We start from the raw sequence: 20,651 nt of genomic DNA, 5'->3' as shown, positions 1-20,651 counted from the left end.
TTGTTTCAAAGGTTAAGAATGAACTTTGAACCTCAAAATGCAACACGGCACACACTCCTGACTCAGTGTGTGTGTGTGTGTGTGTGAGAGAGAGAGAGCCATCAAAGCAGGACACAAGCAGCTTTTTGACAGTTTAATCATTTTTATCGTTTATAAAACGAGTCATTTCTGAAAGTGCAGTTGTTATAATAAGACAATATATCATCCTAATCAACTAATTCAACCACTTACTGCCATTTGTACCTGATACCTCGCCTTAAAAAGCTGCAATACACCTAAGTAGTGTTGAACCAGTGAATATTCTTTTACTTTTCAGAATAAAAGTCCTTTTAGTGTCGAAATATTTCAGTTAAAGTGATTCAGAATAATGTAGTTTTATATTGGGTGTATAATTAGACTAAAGCATGACTTTAATGTTGCAGCTTTATAATAAAACACTATTATTTATTTATGTTGTATTGATCATGTGAGAGCAGAAGCATTAAGTCGTTTATTAGAAGAAGGGTTCATCAGTAATGAATGCAGGGGTTTTTTGTGCGCGTGCACAGGAGCAGCAGCTCAGCGATGGTGCTGATGCAGGGCACGGGCGCGCGCCGCAGCATCGTGCCGGGAGCGCGCTTTTATTGCAAGTCAGGACGATGCGGTTTGTCTCTGCGCATCCTCTCCGGGCTCTCTCTCTCCGCAAACCGGGCAGCACCCTCCGAGTCTCCCCCCGCCGCTGAGGAACACACACATCAGTCCAACCGTGTGCTCGACTGTCGGTGCCGCCGCTGCAGAGGGAGACCCGCACACCGACGTCTGAGCTCCGCACCGGGACGCAGCGCTGCGGTTGATCCGGTTTGGCCATGGCGCAGCCGAAGAATCCCGGAGATATTCGGCTCGGATGAAGGACGCGTTGCGCATCGGACGTCCCTAAACTTTCCTGCGTGGATAAAACCAGGAAACCCCGACGTCTCACCCCCCCAGGAACCGGGTCGGTTGCCAATAATGGTTTGACTCCCTGTTTTAGTCCATTCTGAACTCTCACTTGGCCCGGGACGCAGGGACACTCATCAAGGCCGCACTGGTGATCCCCGAACCTCACTTTGGGCACCACCCTTGCTTACAATAGACTGCTCCATCGCCTGTCTCCCAGCCTGCTGTGCGCGCCCTCCCCGCAGTATTTGGTGTGAACAGTGCCAGCGGCAGACATGATGGATGCGTCGGAGTGCGGGGTGAGAGTGATGTGTCGCTTCAGGCCGCTGAACGAGGCCGAAATCAACCGAGGAGACAAATACATCCCCAAATTCAAAGACGACGACACCGTGGTCATAACGGCAAGTCTGTCCTCTCCTTTTGTTGTTGTTGTTGTTGTTGTTGTTGTTGACGATGATGTCTGTGTGGAGCTGAAAACACAAACACCGCAGTGTTTAGAGGAAGAAAGTCACCTGAAGCTCTGCAGGCAGGCTCGGGTGCCAAGTGCGCAGTGAGCCAGAGAGAGAGAGAGAACATCCGATTCCCCATAAAGCTCCACACAGCTCATATAAAGGCTGAAACTACAGGCCGTCAGTGGACGCAAAGTTATGGAAATAAACGAGTTAAAACAGAATATAACACAAACTCCTGCTTCATATAGCTACTGCAGGACAGGCTGCTGCTACTAGTGATGCGTTATTTATAATAGATTAATAATAATCATATAAAACTGTCCAGAGACAAACAATAACATGGATATTGGTATGTGTTTACATATATTTTATGTAAAAGTTAGAGACACACAAGTCTATAATATACTTTTTATTAAATACCATCATATTACAGGAACCACAGGAGATAAACACAGCACAAAGGATTAAAAAAAGGACGTTTATTTCAGATTTAAGTCGTTCTTAACGAGCCAATCAGGAGCCAGCTCAGCTGTGATGCGTTTCCTGTGATGATGATATAAACATTTAGTTAAAAAAAACCTTAAAATTAAACTTTAACACCGTCATAAACGTGTGTGTTGAAGAAAAAGAGAAAATATATTGATAACAGAGAGACTTTCTTTTCTTGATGCTTTAAGGAAGTAATCATCTGGAGGTTAAGGGGTCAAAGGTTACACTTACACTGACTCACCATTATGAAATGTGCTGATTCAGGAGCGTCAATACTGTGTTCAACCACAGTGTGAACCACACAGATATGAGGCCACTTGCTTTAGAGCAACGGGAAGTAATGTTTTATAAAGTGCTCGATGCTGCATTTCCCCACCCGTCCTTGAACACAGCACAATAATTACAACTGAAAAAAACAAGAAAAGCAAAGTCATGGCATAAAAATAGAAGTCCTTGGTCGGGCTCAGCACCTAAAATCTGTAAAATGTTCTGTACAGTTTCACCATCAGCGGCCTGCACGTCCTGCATTATTCATTCAGCTGCATTATTGCCCAGAAACACAAACTGCTCGTCACCGCCTCGTGCCATCAATCAAACTGCAGAAACAGATTACTGAGCCGCCCCAACTGTGGCCGTACGCTCCGATACTGTTCGTGTCAGTGGTTTCTCTGCTTTATCTCAGAGTTCAGAGAGAGCGAGAGAGCTGCTGCTGCTGCTGCTGCCTCCAAGTGCTGAGAGCGGCTTTTCACAGCAATGAGGCTTTTACCCCCCCGAGAGACAGAGTCAGTGGTTTGGACAAGGGCAGCAGGAGTGATGGATGGTCACACCCGAAGGTCCTGGAAGCTACTGGAGCAATTTTAAAACACCGTAGTGATAGAAACAAGCATCTAATATTGTCTGAACATGAGAAAGTGTCAGATCCTGCATGCAATACAGAAAGAAACTCAACTGTAGTGCAAAGGTTCGCCCCATTCTGCTTAGTTTCAGTTTATTTGTGTGCTTTGTATGTGATGTACTGCAGTCTCTAATGTGTCCTGTGTCTGTTTGAAACAGAATAAACCCTACGCGTTCGACCGCGTGCTGCCTCCCAACACGTCACAGGAGCAAGTGTACGACCAGTGTGCCAAACAGATAGTGAAAGGTATGGATGTCGTTCTGTAACCGTGGTCTGTTGTGTGTCTGTATGCACTGCACACACACTTCATCTGTTGTCTGTGACGTTTGAGTTGCTTGATGTTGGTTATTTAACAGATTTTAGATTAGAGATAGCAGCAGGAGTGATGGTAGAAGTCAGAGCTGTAGATTAGAGATATCCTGGGAGACACAGACGTTTGAAAGGCTACAGGTGGGATCCTAAATGAAGCTGTCTCAGTTTCAGTGGGAAACATAACTTTGACTGGGGGATTGCCTCAGGTTCTCTATCTGTAGTGTCTGCAATTCAACACGTCTGCTCACAGAGAAAACCTGACAAATCCTGAAGTATTTACGATGTTTTGAGGAGACTTTATTCTGAAAATGCTGCTTTCAAAGACTAATAGTTTGTGTTGCTTGTGAAGCTGAACTGTATACACCCCCAGGTCCTTCACAGCCAAGAAATAAATAAAAGCTAAAAGTGGAAATATTGATTTAATAATGATGATATTGTTACATCATCAAATTCAGTTGCATGTCAGGGACAAATAACTGCTAAATAAAGTGCCTGAATCTGTTTAGTGACATTAATGTTGGCTTGACTGCTCTGAAACTTGACTTACTTGAGACCCGATTCTCTGCACCTGAATTCCAAAGCAGAAACATTAGTGTCAGCGTCGCCCTGCCCTGGTAAAATCTCAGAAAATGTAATAAACAGACCGAATATTTTATCATCAGGCCTCTGTGTTGAGATGACTCGGTGCCAGCTATGTAAAAATCTTTGACTTGGACCTGATTTGAAGACTTGAGACTTGACTTGGACTTTATTTGAGGACTTGTTCTGTGATAGCAGTATTGGCTCTGATAATAAAAGCAATAATTTTATTGGAAGCAACATTAATACTTATAGGGGAGAAATAAATACTGCGATATTAATAGCAGTAGCATTTATAGGAGTTATTTATACACATTAGATATTTGCTTTCACAAATAAATGTGTTTTTGTGATGTTCCAGATGTGCTGGGCGGTTACAACGGGACCATCTTCGCCTACGGACAGACGTCCTCTGGGAAGACGCACACCATGGAGGTGAGAGGCTCATTCAGTCCATCTACCGCTGACTTTTGACTCTCATCCACCAATCGATAAATCCTGTCTAAAGGCTGCCTGTGACCTTTATTCTGAGCTCCAATCAGAGGATTAGAGCTCGGCAGGCATTGTGTAACAGACTTACCACAAACTCTAAACCCAGTCCTGCTCGTACGCCGGCTGAGATTCAAGGAGTCAGCGAGATAGCAGACAGCGTCTTGTACCAGGAAGGTTAAACTCCTGCAAACACTGATGCGTTCAAAGACTGTTTGTGTCGTACATTTCGAGTGGAAAAAGTAGAATTCTTGGCACAGGCGGAATCTGCAACAGCACTCACAGGAGATCAGGATTTGGCATCATTACTTCACTAATCCAAGCAAGACAGCAGCCTAAAGCCTCTTTTTAATTCCCCGATGTGATCTGTGAGTGTCTGATGAAAAGAATTCTTTATATGAAGTTTTAATTCCACCTTTGAGCCCTGATTTTCCCCTGAAAACTCCCCTCGAGCAGCTTTCAAAGTTCAGCAAACACTGAAAAGCATTAAAATGTCAATATCCGTTGCTGTGTTCAGGGCAAACTGCACGACCCCCAGCTGATGGGGATCATCCCTCGCATCTCCCACGACATCTTTGACCACATCTACTCCATGGATGAGAACCTCGAGTTTCACATCAAGGTAAAAAAACTAAACAAGTTTAAGCCTCAGAAAAACAAACAACTGCAGCAGCTGTAATACTGATTCCTAATTCACCTGTTGGGCCTTGGAAATCTCAAGTCTCGATCAAGTCAAGTCTTTCAACAGTTTAAAAACATTCTCCTGTAATTTTACTGGTTTCTAATGATGAATTAAAGATGGAATAGTTACCAAATTCATGAAACTTGTGTGGTTTCATTGGAAAATGTACAAAATGATGGAGTTTGAGTTGTATTGAAGATCTTCACCCACTTCACAGAGTGACAAAGAGACATTTCGGTGTGTTGCTGACACATTTTTACATGAATAAATAAATTAAATATCCCAAATTTCTTGTAGGTCCCACACAACAAAATCTGCAATTTAGAAAATTAGAACATTTAAGTGATGTTTTTCACATTTAACTAATTTATGCTTATGCAAAGATTGAGATAATTGATATTGATTTTATTTATTTAACATCTCAAATAAACATATACACCTGTATTTATAGCAAACACTGCGACAAGTACATGCATACCGGTAAAACAATTAAAAGCAGGATCCCAATTAGTCTGTTAATTGAAGTATTCATTAAAATTTGGATTTCCTCTGTTGATGACTTAAGTTTGGAGTTTCTCTCTGCAGGTTTCCTATTTCGAAATCTACTTGGACAAGATCAGAGACCTGCTGGACGGTAAGAAAGACCATTTATCTCAGGTTTATAGCATTTAAGGTAAATTTAAGGGATCAGTGGAGGGTTCTGCCTGATGAATATTTCAATAAAAAGGAATTTTTGACTTGAATCTTTGTTCTGTTTGAAGTGTCGAAGACGAACCTCGCTGTGCACGAAGACAAAAACAGAGTGCCCTATGTCAAGGTTGGTGAACTGCACAAGACTTTGATATAAATTCATGGATTTAATATCCTCTGGTATCTGTAATAATCATCAGAACTCTTCCTGCCAGCTAATCGGCAGCAGATGAGATTACACAGTAATGCTATCACTGTGATTTACTTGTGGTTTTCATTCATCACAACATATAATGCATTATAGACTGTGGACAACTGGGAAATATGAGTGATTCAGTTAACAGAACAATTTCAACAGAAGCTCCTCTTGCTCGCTTTTTCAGGAGCTTTTAACCCTAACTCAAAAACACAGCATACGTTAGGGATAATGGCCGTTGGTGTCCATTATGCCTTATTTATCCTGTGTCTACTCCTCTTTAGTTGTGCTTCTATTACACTTTGTTTTAACATCCACCATTATCCTGCTTGAAAAAGCTATTGCGTTGGTGGCGTTGGCTCACTGAACATCCGATGTGGTGTGCACATTCAAACACAGGATCCAGAAATCAGTTTCAACAGTTTATTTCAGTCGGTGGGTAGGTTATGGTTTTCACAGGTGTTTGGTGGATGTGGATGATTTTTTCTATACAAAAAGATTAAAGAAGTGTTATAAATTGGAATAATTACAACAGTTAAACACAAGGTCCTGATCTTTTTCTGTGTCAGGGTTGCACTGAGCGCTTCGTGTCCAGTCCAGAGGAGGTGATGGACGTCATCGATGAGGGCAAAGCCAATCGGCACGTGGCAGTGACTAGTATGTATCTTATCTGTAAAGATCCTGAAGTAAAAGTAGTCAAACAATAATGTAAAACTACTCGATTACAAGTTAAACCACTGCAGACTAAATCCTGCTCAAGCAGAAATGTATAAAATCATTTTTCCTGCAGAATAAAGTCCCCCTTTGACTAATATATGATTCTATGTGACATTATAAGTTTTAAATACTTTATAGCTTAGTCCAGTGGTTCCCAACCTAGGGGTCGGGCCCGTCCAAAGGGGTCACAGGATCGATCTGAGGGGTTGTGACATGATTACTGAGAGAGGACAGAAGAAAACAAAATTCTGATACTAAAATCATATTCTGGATTCTCTAAGGGAATCGTAATTTAAAGCAGTGGTTCCCAACCTTTTATTTAAGGGGCCCGTTTTCTATCATCTGACTGACTAAGTGTCGTATTTTATAGATATTTTATATCATAATTAAAAATGTACAATGAAGTTTGGTTGATTTGGAGGAATTTTGAGCAGATTATTTGCGGTTTAGGGAACTTTTTATACAATTTTCTGTCTGGTCCAGTATGCAGCTTCTACAAGTGTGATGTATAAACTTGAAACCACCAGTGCACAGACACTGAGAATGGACTTCACAGCGAAGTAGGAGACATCTTGTGTCCAGCAGGAAAACCTTTATTCATAAACTCTGAAATTTTGAAAGTAGTAGATACCCTTTTAAGCATTTTAATGTGAAAATTATATATTATTGTTTGCAGAAATAAACATATCAGACACACTTAATACAGTCATTATTAGTCCAAGCAGAATATTTGTATATATTTCTTTATAAATGTCTGAAGAGGATCTTAACTAAAGCTGTCAGATACATGTAGTGGATTAAAAAGTGCAATATTTAAGTAAGTAACAGTAATTCGTTGTTTTTTTTTTTTTTGTTTAATTATCTTCTAGACATGAATGAGCACAGCTCCCGCAGCCACAGCATCTTCCTCATCAACATCAAGCAGGAAAACATAGAGACGGAGAAGAAGCTGTCGGGGAAGCTCTACCTGGTCGACCTCGCGGGCAGCGAGAAGGTCAGTCTTAGTTAAGAGCATAAAGATGGAATCCATATTTACTGTAGAGTTTAATGAATTATTAAGCTAATGTGTGATGTGCTTGCTGGCTGTTTGAACAGGTCAGTAAGACGGGAGCAGAGGGAGCCGTGCTGGACGAGGCGAAGAACATCAACAAATCTCTGTCAGCGCTGGGAAACGTCATCTCAGCTCTAGCCGAGGGAACGGTACGTTACTCACAGTCACCTCTACCTCCGCACATTTGAGGATGAAGGCGTGACAGTGATACATTTTATTTTTCAGAAAACCCACGTGCCGTACAGAGACAGCAAGATGACACGGATCCTGCAGGACTCTCTGGGGGAAACTGTCGCACCACCATCATCATCTGCTGCTCGCCGTCCATCTACAACGAGGCCGAGACCAAGTCCACGCTCATGTTCGGGCAGAGGTAAGGTTGATGGGCTGAGAGAAAAGAGAAAAAGTCTTAACTCCACAAATTAGATTTTTTTCTACATTTTTCAGCCACATTTTGAGAGAATTAACTTTCTTGGAATTGAAAAAATATCAGCTCTCACTTTTTGGAAATTGAAGGCAGTTAAAAGTTGTTAATATCCTGTGACAGTAGAACAAAACAGTACAGAACAGTTCTTTAAAGAGGAACACCCGCACAGGTTTCCGTTCAAATGTAGTATGTTAGTAATTCTAACCGAATTTTAGGAAAATCAGCAGAAGAAAATGCAAATTTAAGTGCGTTTCCATCCACGAATACCGAGAGCTCCACACATCTGATGTTTTTGTCACAGGCTTCATATGTCATGATTAATTCAGAGTTGAAACTGATAGTAGTAGCTCCCAGTTTTATTAGCTAGTGACGTTTGTGGACTTTAGGATGTGCTTTTTCATCCTTTTTATGTCAAGATTGAGTCAGTCAGGTCTAATAAGGCTGTTTCCATTCACGTTTTTTTTTTATGTGTAAATCGAAAATGTGCATAAAAGCAGCTGGATGGAAAATTTAAAATCTGTTGCACCACTGACCTTTTCCAGCATCACAGATTGATGCAGGTTTTCAGAGGCTAGAGTTGTGACACGTTCCTCGTGAGGAAGGCGCTAACTGATCTTAACAAATTGTACAGTCCAGTAATGAGTTTGTCACTGAGGACAGCAGTGAGTCAAAGCCCTACAGAGGTCTGAATGTGAACGTTGACTCACTGACGTCAGTGCTGAGAACTAACAACCAGATGGCATTGAGTTTCCCACTGTGCATCTGGCTTTTTTTCTATTTATAGATCCCTCCACACTTGTTATGTTTTTGTTTTGTTGTGGCACAGCAGTCCAGGCTCATGTTGCCTTCATGTTAATTGTAAAATGAAGAGTAAGCCACAATATCCTGTCTTTTCTCCTTTTCCTTTCTCTCATTATTAAATGAGATGTGAGTATGTTCTAGGGGGTCTCTCACATCAAAATGTTCATGGTTCAGGAGGTTTCTACCGGGAGCCCAGTTATTCACAGAGGTCTCCTCCTCTCCAAAACAAACAGACCCGCTGATTAAAACTGCTAAAAACACTGAACGTCGGATGACTAAAATCCTTCATCCGGTTCAAAACTAGAGTTAAAAAGATCTAAACAGTGGATGGTAAAAATGTGGCTTCAGACTGGATAAACAGTCAATGTGTGACAGCTTCTGGCAGACAACCACAACGCTGTCAACGTGACTGGAGAAACGCAGCGTTACCTGAATAAAAAGACAGATCCACAGAGTTTGAACATTGTTGGAAACAACTCAACTACATATAGACCATAGCTCTAGACGTTAGAGATATCTTAATGCATAAATGTTTCATATTACAGCTTTAATGACATGTTGTGTGACCAGGCTGCAAATGTAATAAACCAGAGAGTTGCAGCAGTGACGGGCAGATGACTGATTACTGTGCAGCCATCTGCCCTCTGCTGAGGATGAACTGAGAGGAAATGAAGAGGTACAGTCCAAAATGACATTACCACCATTAGAGGAAAACAACATGTCAGACTCACACAGTTTATGTCCATTTAAAGTGGACTGCCCGTTGCAGTGACGTTTTATTTAACCAGAAAGCACTAGTGGAAACCTAGGAGGTGTTTCAGTGCATTATATGGACAAATACATCAGTTTATTAATAAAAAGTGATCGATGAATCTTTGTTTTAACATACTGGAACATCAGATTTTTTCATTTTAATTCATTGTTATTTGTTGTTATAATTATTAATTATAATAATAATAGAATTATTATAGGTTTACATTCAATACAGAAACAGAAAGAGATAAACAAGTGAGCTTTAGTGCCACAGAAACACAGAATATTGAAGTGTGTAGAATGAGTATTTCAACTACTTGTAGTGTAATGTCTTATTTACAAATTGCACTATTTGTGGCTCCTTTTTGGACATTTTTGAGTGGAAGTTTTTGCAGCAGATGTTTTGTCAACAAAAATAGGAAGAGGCATTTAAATGTGTGTCCTCGTCTTCAGAGAGGAGTGTTGTCTTTCGGCGTCTGCCCGTTAGAATATCTAAACTTCACTCTGTACCGTCTGCGTCTGTTTAGAGCCAAGACCATCAAGAACACGGTGTCTGTGAACCTGGAGCTGACGGCCGAGGAGTGGAAGAAGAAATACGAGAAGGAGAAAGAGAAGAACAAGAGCCTGAAAAACATCATCCAGAGGCTGGAGGCTGAACTCAACCGCTGGAGGAATGGTGAGTTAAAAGAACAGCGTGTGCGATTTAATGGTTGCAACCAGGCTGTATCTAGAGCCAGTGTTTGGTTTAGTCCCTTCTGGGCTACTGTAGAAACATGGACCTGCTACCTATGTAGATAAAAACAGCTCATTCTAAGGTAACTATTACTATTTTCAGGTAATTATACATTAATAAAAAACATACCTATGATTAATTATATTCAGTTTCTGCTCATAGATTCTCCTAAATGTTTCACACTGGATCTTTGAAAGAGAAAGAAACATGATTCACCGAGTTACTGGAACTCTAATGGAAGCATGGACACCATTTTTCTTAAAGATATTCCTTCATTTAGTGTTTTTTCTTTATGTTTCTCTACTCATTCATGCAGGTTTTTCCTTTAATGTCAGTAGATCAATCACATGACAGTGCTTACAGGTTGTATTTAAAAACACTACCGAGGGCATTGCACTGCGTGTTGTTTTGTTTCTACTTCACACTATCATCCTCTCTTCTGAGACTGCAGTGTCTCCTCCACAGCATCCTTGCCCTTCTTTCCATCCCTGTTGCATGGTAACCAGTCAAACCCCACCTCTCTCTCTCTCTCTCTCTCTCTCTCCCCATTTTCCTCTTTCCTCTAATGTCTCTCTCCCTCGATTCCGCTCTCTCTCCCTTTCTGGCCATTGTTGTTTTTAATCTTTTAATTCCCTTGCGGATGCTGATAACACTCCCCCTCCTTAGCAACAAATCAGCTCTGCTTCCGCTCCCCACACACACACACAGGCACCCACACACACACACACACACACACACACACACACACACACACACACACACACACACACACACACACACACACACACACACACACACACACACTGTGCTGATGCAGTGCTTCTGACATGAGTCAGCCGCTGGCTCCATGCCGAGCCATTTAAACGAAGCAGCTCTTCACCTTTTCAGTCTGTCCTCTTCTCCGTCTTCTAATTTGCTGATTGCTTTCATCTCAGTTGAAGCAAACCTCAATTAAAAGGTCAATACGTATTACAGCATCAATTCTTCATGCAGGGAAGTGCTACACAAAGCTTACTCTCTGTTTCCTGTAGGTGGCAGTATGAGTATGAATATTGTAGATGTGATCAGCTCGGGACTCTTATTAGACATGTTAAGTGTACGATAGATGCACGTACCAACAATCATTTTGTCAAAACTTTTTTAATTTTGCCGTGCCGATACAAAGACCAAAATGTGTTTATTTAAAGGATGAATGAATGAAAAGATATGACAGATGAGTCCATGTTCCAGGAGAGGACGTTCCTGAGGAGGAGCAGCTGAGCTCCAAAGATCAGAAGAACGTCGAGCCGTGCGACAACACTCCCATCATCGACAACCTGCTGCCGGCCGGAGGAGGCGTCTCGGTCGCCGGCGACGAGAAGAGCAAATACGAGGAGGACATCAGCAACCTGTACAAACAGCTGGATGACAAGGTGAGACAACTGCAAGTGTTTTTAGACCTTATTGCATTATATTTTCAATCATAGCTCTGGCTAATAAACATGTCATCTTTCTGCATTATTCAAACTACTAATTAGAGACTTAATAATCTCTTCTTTCTATCTATTTCTATATATTTCTGCAGGATGATGAGATTAACCAACACAGTCAGCTGGCTGAGAAACTCAAGGAGCAGATGCTGGACCAGGAAGAGGTTTGTCTCCCAGTCCAATAAAACTACATTTAGTGTTTCATATATGTTGATATCAATGTGTGAATGTCAGCGTATTTTTCATCTATTCACCGACGTCCCCCCTCAGCTTCTGGCGTCGACGCGGCGCGACTACGAGAAGATCCAGGAGGAGCTGTGCCGGCTGCAGACGGAGAACGAGCTGGCCAAGGAGGAGGTGAAGGAGGTGCTGCAGGCCCTGGAGGAGCTGGCCGTCAACTACGACCAGAAGAGCCGAGAGGTGGACGAGAGAGAGCAAGATAACCTGCAGCTGGCCGAGGAGCTGCAGCACAAGAGGGTGAGTTTTCTAAACCAGGAGATAATTACAGTTTATTAGTGGTAACAAATACTTAAAATCTTTTATTTAAGTAAAAGTAACAATGCAACAGTGTAAAAATATAAATTAAATACTTAAATTTACATCAAAATATACATTTATTTGATTTAAAAGTAAAACTACTCATCATGCAGAAGGACCCTAAACAACATATATTATTATTATTATTATTATTATTATCATTATTTTAAGGAATCAGTTAAACTTTATGTGTGTGTGTGCAGGCGTTGCTGTCAGCCGTGCAGAGGGAGCTGAATCAGCTGCAGGAGCTCAACGGCCTGCAGAGGAAGAGAGCTGGCGAGGTCCTCAACCTGCTGCTGCGAGACCTCAGCGACATTGGTGCCATCATCGGCAACAGCGACGCCAAGACCGCCGCGGTGAGGACTGACATGCACATACTGTGTACACACACACACACACACACACGTCATCTTTCACACCCTGACAACCTCCCTCCTCCGTTCAGTCCTCAGAGGCGAAGGGGAACGGCTCGGCGGTGGAGGAGGAGTTCACCGTGGCTCGCCTCTACATCAGCAAGATGAAGTCCGAGGTCAAATCTCTGGTGAACCGCAGCAAGCAGCTGGAGAGCGCTCAGGCCGACGCCCACCGCAAGATACAGGCCAATGAGAAGGAGCTGGCGTCCTGTCAGCTGCTCATCTCCCAGGTAACCATGGTCCAGAGACACGGTGAGGCAAGGGGGTTGTAATCTGCAACTACACCACTAGGTGCCACTAAATCTTACACACTGGACCTTTAATACAATTAAAGTCAAACAATCAAACCCAAGAGGCCATTTTTTGTTATAATTGCACCTTTACATTTAAAAATAAAGATATATTGTTATATTATTATATTGTATTTCTCCATAATTCATTGTACTTGGTGTCTGTGGAAACTCTGGGACAACATTTGACCTCACTGGAGATTATACATTTGTATTATAAATCTCAGTCTCAGTGTCCAGGCTAAAATTTGTTTCTCTGCACAACTACTTTATATGTTTGCCTGTTGTAGAAATATGCAATTATTTATTAAATTGGTGCCCTGTGACTGGAGAAAACTGAGAAAAGGACTTCTTGTTCTTGTTATACTTATTTAAAGTCACTCTGGATAAACGACAGAACTTCTCTCTTGCCATGTTTTGTGTCGTCCCCCTCTGTGTTCAGCACCAGGCCAAGATCAAGTCTCTGACTGACTACATGCAGAACATGGAGCAGAAGAAGAGGCAGCTGGAGGAGAGTCAGGATGCTCTGACCGAGGAGCTCGCCAAACTGCACGCTCAGGGTCGGTACACGGCAAGACGAACACCCAGAATACTCCACAAACTTCTTTCTTGTCAGTGAAACACCTGCTAACAGAGCCGTATATGTCTTCTTTGTTTGCTCTCAGAGAAAAGACATGAAGTATCGGGGGAGGAGAAGGAGAAGGAGGACATCGGCAGGCTGGATGGAGACGATGACATCAAGGTGAGGAGAGGTGAACCTGAAAACCACAACCGTCTGTTCGCAGCTGGAAACTGCAGCAGTCCAACTGTTAAATGACTGCAGCTCTAATGAGTTCCTCTCTCTAGAAAACGCTGGAGGAGCAGCTGGAGAGCCACAGGGAGGCCCACCAGAAGCAGCTCAGTCGCCTCCGAGACGAGATCGAAGACAAGCAGAGGATGCTGGACGAGCTCTCAGAGTGAGGACACACCAGTAAACACACACGAAGCACCGGCGACGTAGAAGCACAGCAGGTCCAGATCTATCAAATAGCTTTAGAAAAACACTAAAAAACCTTTTTTGTTTGCAAAATTTAATTTTTAAGGTTTTGTTTCGGATCAAAATACTTTTGGTGGAGCTTTCTGTAACGGCGTATTAGGGCCCTTGTAGGTCATTACCTTATTACAGAGCAGAATTTCTGATATAAAAGTGGTAGATTTACAAGAAAAAAATTATATTTATCCATCTTCTTGTCAAGGAACCACATTGCCTCACCATATTATCATAAGCATCCAGACAGTGGAGAGACATTGCAAAGGAAAACAACATACTGAGTTTCTTTCTCACAAATGTATGACCTTATAACGTCAAAAGTTTTCTTCTAGTTAGTTGTCACTCAGTGAAGTATAAAGTGGAAGTTGGTAGGTAGGTTTCAACTCACAAATGAAATAATATTCTTCGTGATGCAATGTTTCTGAAAAAGTCTGGAAAACATGAACCCATTCTGTGAAATTAGAGCTTTTTTTCCACAAATGTTGGTCGTGTGCGGAATAATATTTTAAAAATGGTGAAATCCGGTGTCATCCATCTTGGGTTTTGCAAGCCCTCCATTCAGTGCAGAGGATTTATTACACATGGTTCAAGGTTTAACTTCAGCCCGATTTCCACTCGAAGAGAGACTGTTGAGGAGAAGAAAGAAGCTCAGAGAGCATGAGTGTGTGAAGTGAAGCTCAGCCAATAAAGTCGGTAACTCGTGGGTTCAAAGTCAGTTTTCACTCTTTGAGTTTTCAAAGATTCAAGATCAGCCAGAGACTGTGAGGACCTCTGGGAATTAGTTCAGTAGCCAGAGGAGCCACAGACGGAGCTCTCTGTGTGACTGTAGGTCAGTCAGTATGGAGGATGAAAGCAGATGTGTTTATCAGTGTATAAATAAATCCAAACATTCTGAAATATTCCTTTATTTACAGATTAAAATATGTATTTAATAATCTTAGTTTTTCTTTTGTACATATTTATTGATCATCTTTTGTCCGCAGTCTGAACCAGGGTCTGTTATTGGAGCAGGAGAGACTCATGACGGACTACGACAAACTGAAGGCTGAAGAGCAGGAGAAGGATGCAAAGCTCCAGAAACTCATGTAGGTACCAGCGAACACCGGCGTCTGTCGGCAAAATCAGTGGAAATATTATTGCAATATGCAAAGGTACAATGTGACAAACGGCATTGTAATGAAGTACGCCAGCCTTGCAGAGACACTCTGGCCCATAAATCTTGTTCTCCAGATGTAAGAAAAGATGTTTTGTTTGGGACAGAGCCTCAAACAAATGTCACATCCTCATGATCATCATTTAATTGTTGTTGTTTTTTCAGTGAAAATGAAAATTGTGGTGCAAAAATGATTTTAAAATACTTTATATGTTTAGTAAATGTTGGTCTTTCTCTGCAGACTGCTGAATGAACAGAGCGAGCAGGCCAGAGAGGACCTGAAGGGCCTGGAGGAGACTGTGGTGAGTGTCTCTTTATATGTATATATATATATATATATATATATGAAAAGTTAAAGGAAAGGGCCCTTTTGCTTTCAAGTTTTAAGGTTGTGGCTTCCAGCCAGAGCCAGTCTGTGGTTTTTGTTCCAGAGGTGCTGTAAGGTAGCTGATCGATGTCGGCCCTCACTGATTCTGAGAGTAAATGGAAGGACAATGATGACACTTTTGGAAACAAACAACACATAAAGTCCAGTTTGAACCATACAGAAAATGGTTGAACAAGATGGATCTCGGTGTGAAACTGCTGCAGGAACGAGTAACTGTGATGAAGAAGGACATCGAGCTTGTTTCCTGCAACACAGAAGATGAATGCACCGGCCTCAGTCTCAGCCTCAGTCAGTCTGATGCAGCAGAGTCTGTAAACTGAGGGAACCCACAGGGACCAAGAGCAGCAGACTGTTGGAGGAGCAACTGAAAGAAACTCGGTGCTGGAGAGGGCTTCAGAAAAATGAGTCAGTAGCCTTGGAACTAGAGGTTGAGCCTCCTTCCTGCCGAGCTGCAGGTCCTCCAGAAATTGTGTTATGAATTAAAATATCTGAATTCTATGTTGTATTTCGGTCAATATGTCAAACAACTAGTGAGATTTCCCAGCAGGATAAACTATGAGCCTTTTGTAGGGGAAGTCTTGCCTCTGCTAATGCTCATAAAGCACGTACATATTCAATGTTCATTGAAGCAAAACTGAGAATTATTGGTAATTACCCAACAGTTTAGGCTCAAATATAGCATTTATACAGCAACTACTGGTTCATGTAGGTAATAGTTGTTGACTTACAGTAGATCAGTGGCGAGATGAACTACTAAATTTGTAGTTTTTAAACACCAACATCAAGCTTTAAGTTCTCTAAATCAATTGTCTGAGGTTCGAGCCTCCTTTAGTTGTTGTGAGAAGTGAATATGGGTTGCTAAAGAAGAGGCACATGTGACCCCAAACTTTAAGGTTGTGGGTTCAAAACTGATGTCAAGTTTAAGTTTTAAAAGCCAACAGGATCTGATTTAAAGATTCTGAGAGAAAGAGTTGAACCAGTGTGAGTTGTTAGCTCAGTCAGGTTCTGGGTTCAAATCTGACAAAGTTGGACATAACAAGAGCACCGTCAGCAGGAATAGCTCAGTGAGATGAGCAGTTGTTGCTGTTGATACATGAGATTGAGGGTTCAAATCCCAAACTCACCTCTTCTAACATTTTCAAAGCCGTCTCCTCGGTAATGTGAACAACAAATACGACTATGAAAACACATATTTCCAGCTTCAGGTGTAACTCAGTGAGATGAGATGATGCTAAGTGAGAGTCTAAGGTTGAGGGTTCAAACCCAGAGTGTGTTGTAGGATGTTGGTTTGAGCCTTGTTCAACTGTGTAAATTTTGAGGTCAGAGGTTCATAGAAACAAGTGAAAAGATGTTAGAAATACAGATAAAGTGTGAGGTGAAATGGTGCAGTGGGTTCAAAGTGTGGCCCAGTGACAAGTGGTTGTGTGTTCGAGTCTCTTATGAGAACGGGTAGGTTTTGTGGTGCAGAGGCCGATGTGAAAAGATAAAAGCGCCTGGAGAAAACATTCCAGTGTGGTGCTCAGTGGCAAGTAGGTTAGAGAACTGAGGAGAATCTCTGAAGTTATGTGTTCAATTCCCTTTAGCGGCCGAGTCGGTTTTGTGGTCCAGGAGCTGAAGTAAGAAGATAAAAGTGCCCGGAGAGGAGCTCAAGTGTGGAAGTAGCTCGGTGGCGTGGTGGGTTGGTCGTTACCAATGGGACACAGAGCCCGGTTCGCGGCCCATGCGGTGCAGGGTTTCTGAAGCCTCGGTCCCACTGCAGGGGAAAATGAGTGGGGCTACGTCCCCCTCCCGAGTTTCTGCAGTGGTAAAAAGAGGGGGTTATGAACTGGAATGCCAGCACTGGCTTGCCTTTTACGGCAAAATTTTTATTTTTTAAATAAATTTTAAAAAGTGATATTTAAGACTTTAACTGGAGTGAGTGAGTGAGTGAGTGAGTGAGTGAGTGAGTGAGTGAGTGAGTGAGTGAGTGAGTGAGTGAGTGAGTGAGTGAGTGAGTGAGTGAGTGAGTGAGTGAGTGAGTGAGTGAGTGAGTGAGTGAGTGAGTGAGTGAGTGAGTGAGTGAGTGAGTGAGTGAGTGAGTGAGAGAGAGAGAGAGAGGAGAGAGAGAGAGAGAGAGAGAGAGAGAGAGAGAGAGAGAGAGAGAGAGAGAGAGAGAGAGAGAGAGAGAGAGAGTGGTGTGTGTGTGTGTGTGTGTGTGTGTGTGTGTGTGTGTGTGTGTGTGTGTGTGTGTGTGTGTGTGTGTGTGTGTGTGTGTGTGTGTGTGTGTGTGTGTGTGTGTGTGTGTGTGTGTGATTGATTGATTGATTGATTGATTGATTGATTGTTTATAAAAAAAAAAAAAAAAAAACTAATAATTTAATTGCAAAATATTCCCACTGCATGTCCCCCTTCCAAGTTTAAATAATGTGTCCACACCTGACCTATGGATTGTGTTGAGCAGGAGAAACGTTGATTAATCGTGTCTAAGATCCAATTCTAACCATCATTATCATTTTCTTTTTTCTTTCTCTCAGGCCAAAGAGCTGCAGACTCTCCACAACCTGCGCAAACTGTTCGTTCAGGACCTCACCACACGTGTCAAGAAGGTACATCACCTTCCTCTGGTTGTTTAGCTCATTTAGTATTTATTTTTCTGTATGTTTGACATGTGCTCTGTGTTTGCAGAGTGCAGAGCTGGACTGTGAAGAGGGACTTGGCAACGTGGCCCAGAAGCAGAAGATCTCCTTCCTGGAGAACAACTTGGAGCAGCTCACCAAGGTCCACAAGCAGGTAAAGTAACCCAAAAAAAAAGAGTTTTAAATTAAATAAAATAGAGAAATATGAACTTTTCCTCCACTGCCCTCAGCTGGTTCGAGACAACGCAGACCTTCGCTGCGAGCTGCCGAAGCTGGAGAAGCGTCTTCGTGCCACGGCAGAGCGAGTCAAAGCCCTGGAGAACGCCCTGAAGGAGGCCAAGGAGAACGCCATGAGGGACCGCAAGCGCTACCAGCAGGAGGTGGACCGCATCAAGGAGGCCGTCCGGGCCAAGAACATGGCCAGGAGGGGTTACTCTGCACAGATTGGTGAGCTGACTGTCAGACATTTTAAAACTTTGACAAAAGGGAGAATAAAACTACCAAATAATAATAATAAATAATAAATCTTTGTGCCTCAGCAAAGCCAATCCGGCCAGGCCATCATCCACTGTCATCCCCCATCAGCACCTCCATCAGGGCCGGAGGCATCTACACCCACAACTAAAACCACAACTGCAACTTAACTGTGAGCAATCCTTTTTATTCCACTTGGTGTTTGACACCCTTTTAATACTTTTTATTTTTATCTTAAACTCTCTTTGTTTCTTCCTGCAGATTGACCATAAACAACTCGACGCATGCCCACCGCCCCACCTGGAACCACAAGCCCCGCCCCTCCTGTTGGAGCACCAATAGGAGGCCATCACGACAGACTGTCACCACCATCCAATCATCCATACTGTGTATATACCGATAAGAGATACAACATATTTAATTTGCTGAACATCAGTGGCCTCATTTAGGAAATGTTTTTGCTTTACTTCTTAAAAACTGACCAATCAAAATTATTATAGATTTTTCATTTATGCAACAGAATAAATAAAGCGTAACATTTATAAATGAGGCCCTGAGTTTCTTTGTGAAGGATTAAATTGAAAGTGTGAGTCACCTAGACAAAGCTTGAAGCGTCAGGAAGGGAAGGAAAGGCCTGTAGATTTATAATTTCATCTTAAACCAGCATTCATGCATTTAAATGAGTAGTTTAAAGAATGAGAAGACTGATACCACTTTCATCTTTGTCCATTCAGTAAGAAGCTACAACCAGCAGCTCTTCTGCTGGCTTCTAGCTTCATATTTAATGTACAGACATGAGAGTGGTGTCAATCTTCTTGTCAATCTTTAAAGATGTCATGTTTTTGGGGGGTTGAGGGGGGTTGGGGATTAACAGCCAGTGCCATTGCAGCTAACACCTTTTGAGTTTCTCACCTTGAAAACTGACCTTAAAGTTGAAGCTCGAGTTACAGGCAAAAACACACTTGCAGCGAAAACATACTGACACACAGCTTGTTAAATTGCCGAGTGTTTGTTCCCTCGCTGAAAAGCCCCCTGGTTGCATTTCTGTACTAAAACCTTGTTGTTGTCTTTGAAGTTACTGTCACCTCTTTTGTCTCCCTACAGGTGACAATCACAAAAAAAAAACACTTCTAAAAGTGTGTCCCAGGTTATAGCTGAATATTCTGAGTTGTAGGATTCTGCTGTTGAGTCGAAAGGATTGGTGTATCGTACTGTAGTCCTGAAGAGACACTGACCAGCCAATCAGGCGTTCCCCGGGACTCAGTACAGTACTACAGTCTGGTTTGTTATAACAGCAGGAAGAGGAAGATCTCCGTAAGGCTCCTGATCAGCCAGTCAGAGACCTTTTTAAAACATGGAGATAAACACCAAAAATAATTATTAATTTAATCCCGAACAATCCTTAAAAAGTCTGTTTTTCACTCTGCCACACCTTGTGCCTTTAGAAACACCTGAATCACCAGAATAACAGACTTCCACTGAATTACCTTAGTTCAGCATCTTCAGATTTATGAGAGTAACTTCACCTCTTTTAAAAAAATTAAAGCAAAAGATTGTAATCGATGAGACCCCTTTACCCTCGATATATATTTAAACGTCTGCTGCTTTCCTTCGTGCTGCCAGTTTAGCATGTTTTTGAATGCACACTATTCCAAGTCCATATGGTCAGGTGATACTTTTGTGGCACAGAGCGATGATACAAAGGGCAACTTTTTAGGCAACAGAGCGTCAGCATTGTTGCTTTCATTGCCCTGGATGTTGCCAATGAATATCACAACTCTAAACTCCATTATCAGCTTCGTTATTTGACGTTTGTGGCTGTTTTGAGTGAGCGGGACGGCTGCAGTCGCACTGTACATGACCAATAAATGAATGTAACTGCATGGACTAGAGCTTGTGTTAAAGGCATGCTCAGGGAGGACAAACTGAGGATATTTGTATACACGGTGCATTCATCATGATGTACATTTTGAGTTTGCAAAATGTTTTTTAGTTCCCTTGTTTCTTTTGGCTGTGGAATCATATCTCTGAATATACCTACTACTGATGCAATTAAAGCTAATAAAGATATTTAACTTTCATTTTTTTGTCATTTTTAATA

General features: G+C 42.1%; 1 protein-coding gene across 1 annotated transcript; it reads left to right on the top strand.

The window, feature by feature from the left end:
- The first annotated feature begins 600 nt into the window (after positions 1-600).
- On the top strand, positions 601-20,631 carry LOC127378590 (kinesin heavy chain-like). The gene is given in 27 exon segments (XM_051427558.1): positions 601-1,316; positions 2,910-2,997; positions 4,004-4,077; positions 4,649-4,753; positions 5,399-5,447; positions 5,575-5,630; positions 6,269-6,356; positions 7,286-7,410; positions 7,512-7,616; positions 7,693-7,744; positions 7,747-7,840; positions 9,976-10,124; positions 11,412-11,593; positions 11,746-11,814; positions 11,921-12,127; positions 12,391-12,543; positions 12,633-12,830; positions 13,333-13,450; positions 13,556-13,632; positions 13,737-13,846; positions 14,904-15,005; positions 15,315-15,375; positions 17,975-18,046; positions 18,126-18,230; positions 18,307-18,523; positions 18,616-18,722; positions 18,812-20,631. Coding segments are annotated over 26 exon segments (2,868 nt in total). The 5' UTR covers positions 601-1,190; the 3' UTR covers positions 18,702-18,722; positions 18,812-20,631.
- The last annotated feature ends 20 nt before the right edge of the window (positions 20,632-20,651 follow it).

The sequence above is a fragment of the Dicentrarchus labrax genome, unplaced genomic scaffold (genome assembly GCF_905237075.1).
Source record: "Dicentrarchus labrax unplaced genomic scaffold, dlabrax2021, whole genome shotgun sequence".
NCBI classification, from domain to species: Eukaryota; Metazoa; Chordata; class Actinopteri; family Moronidae; genus Dicentrarchus; species Dicentrarchus labrax.
This window is presented reverse-complemented; position numbering and strand designations above follow the sequence as displayed.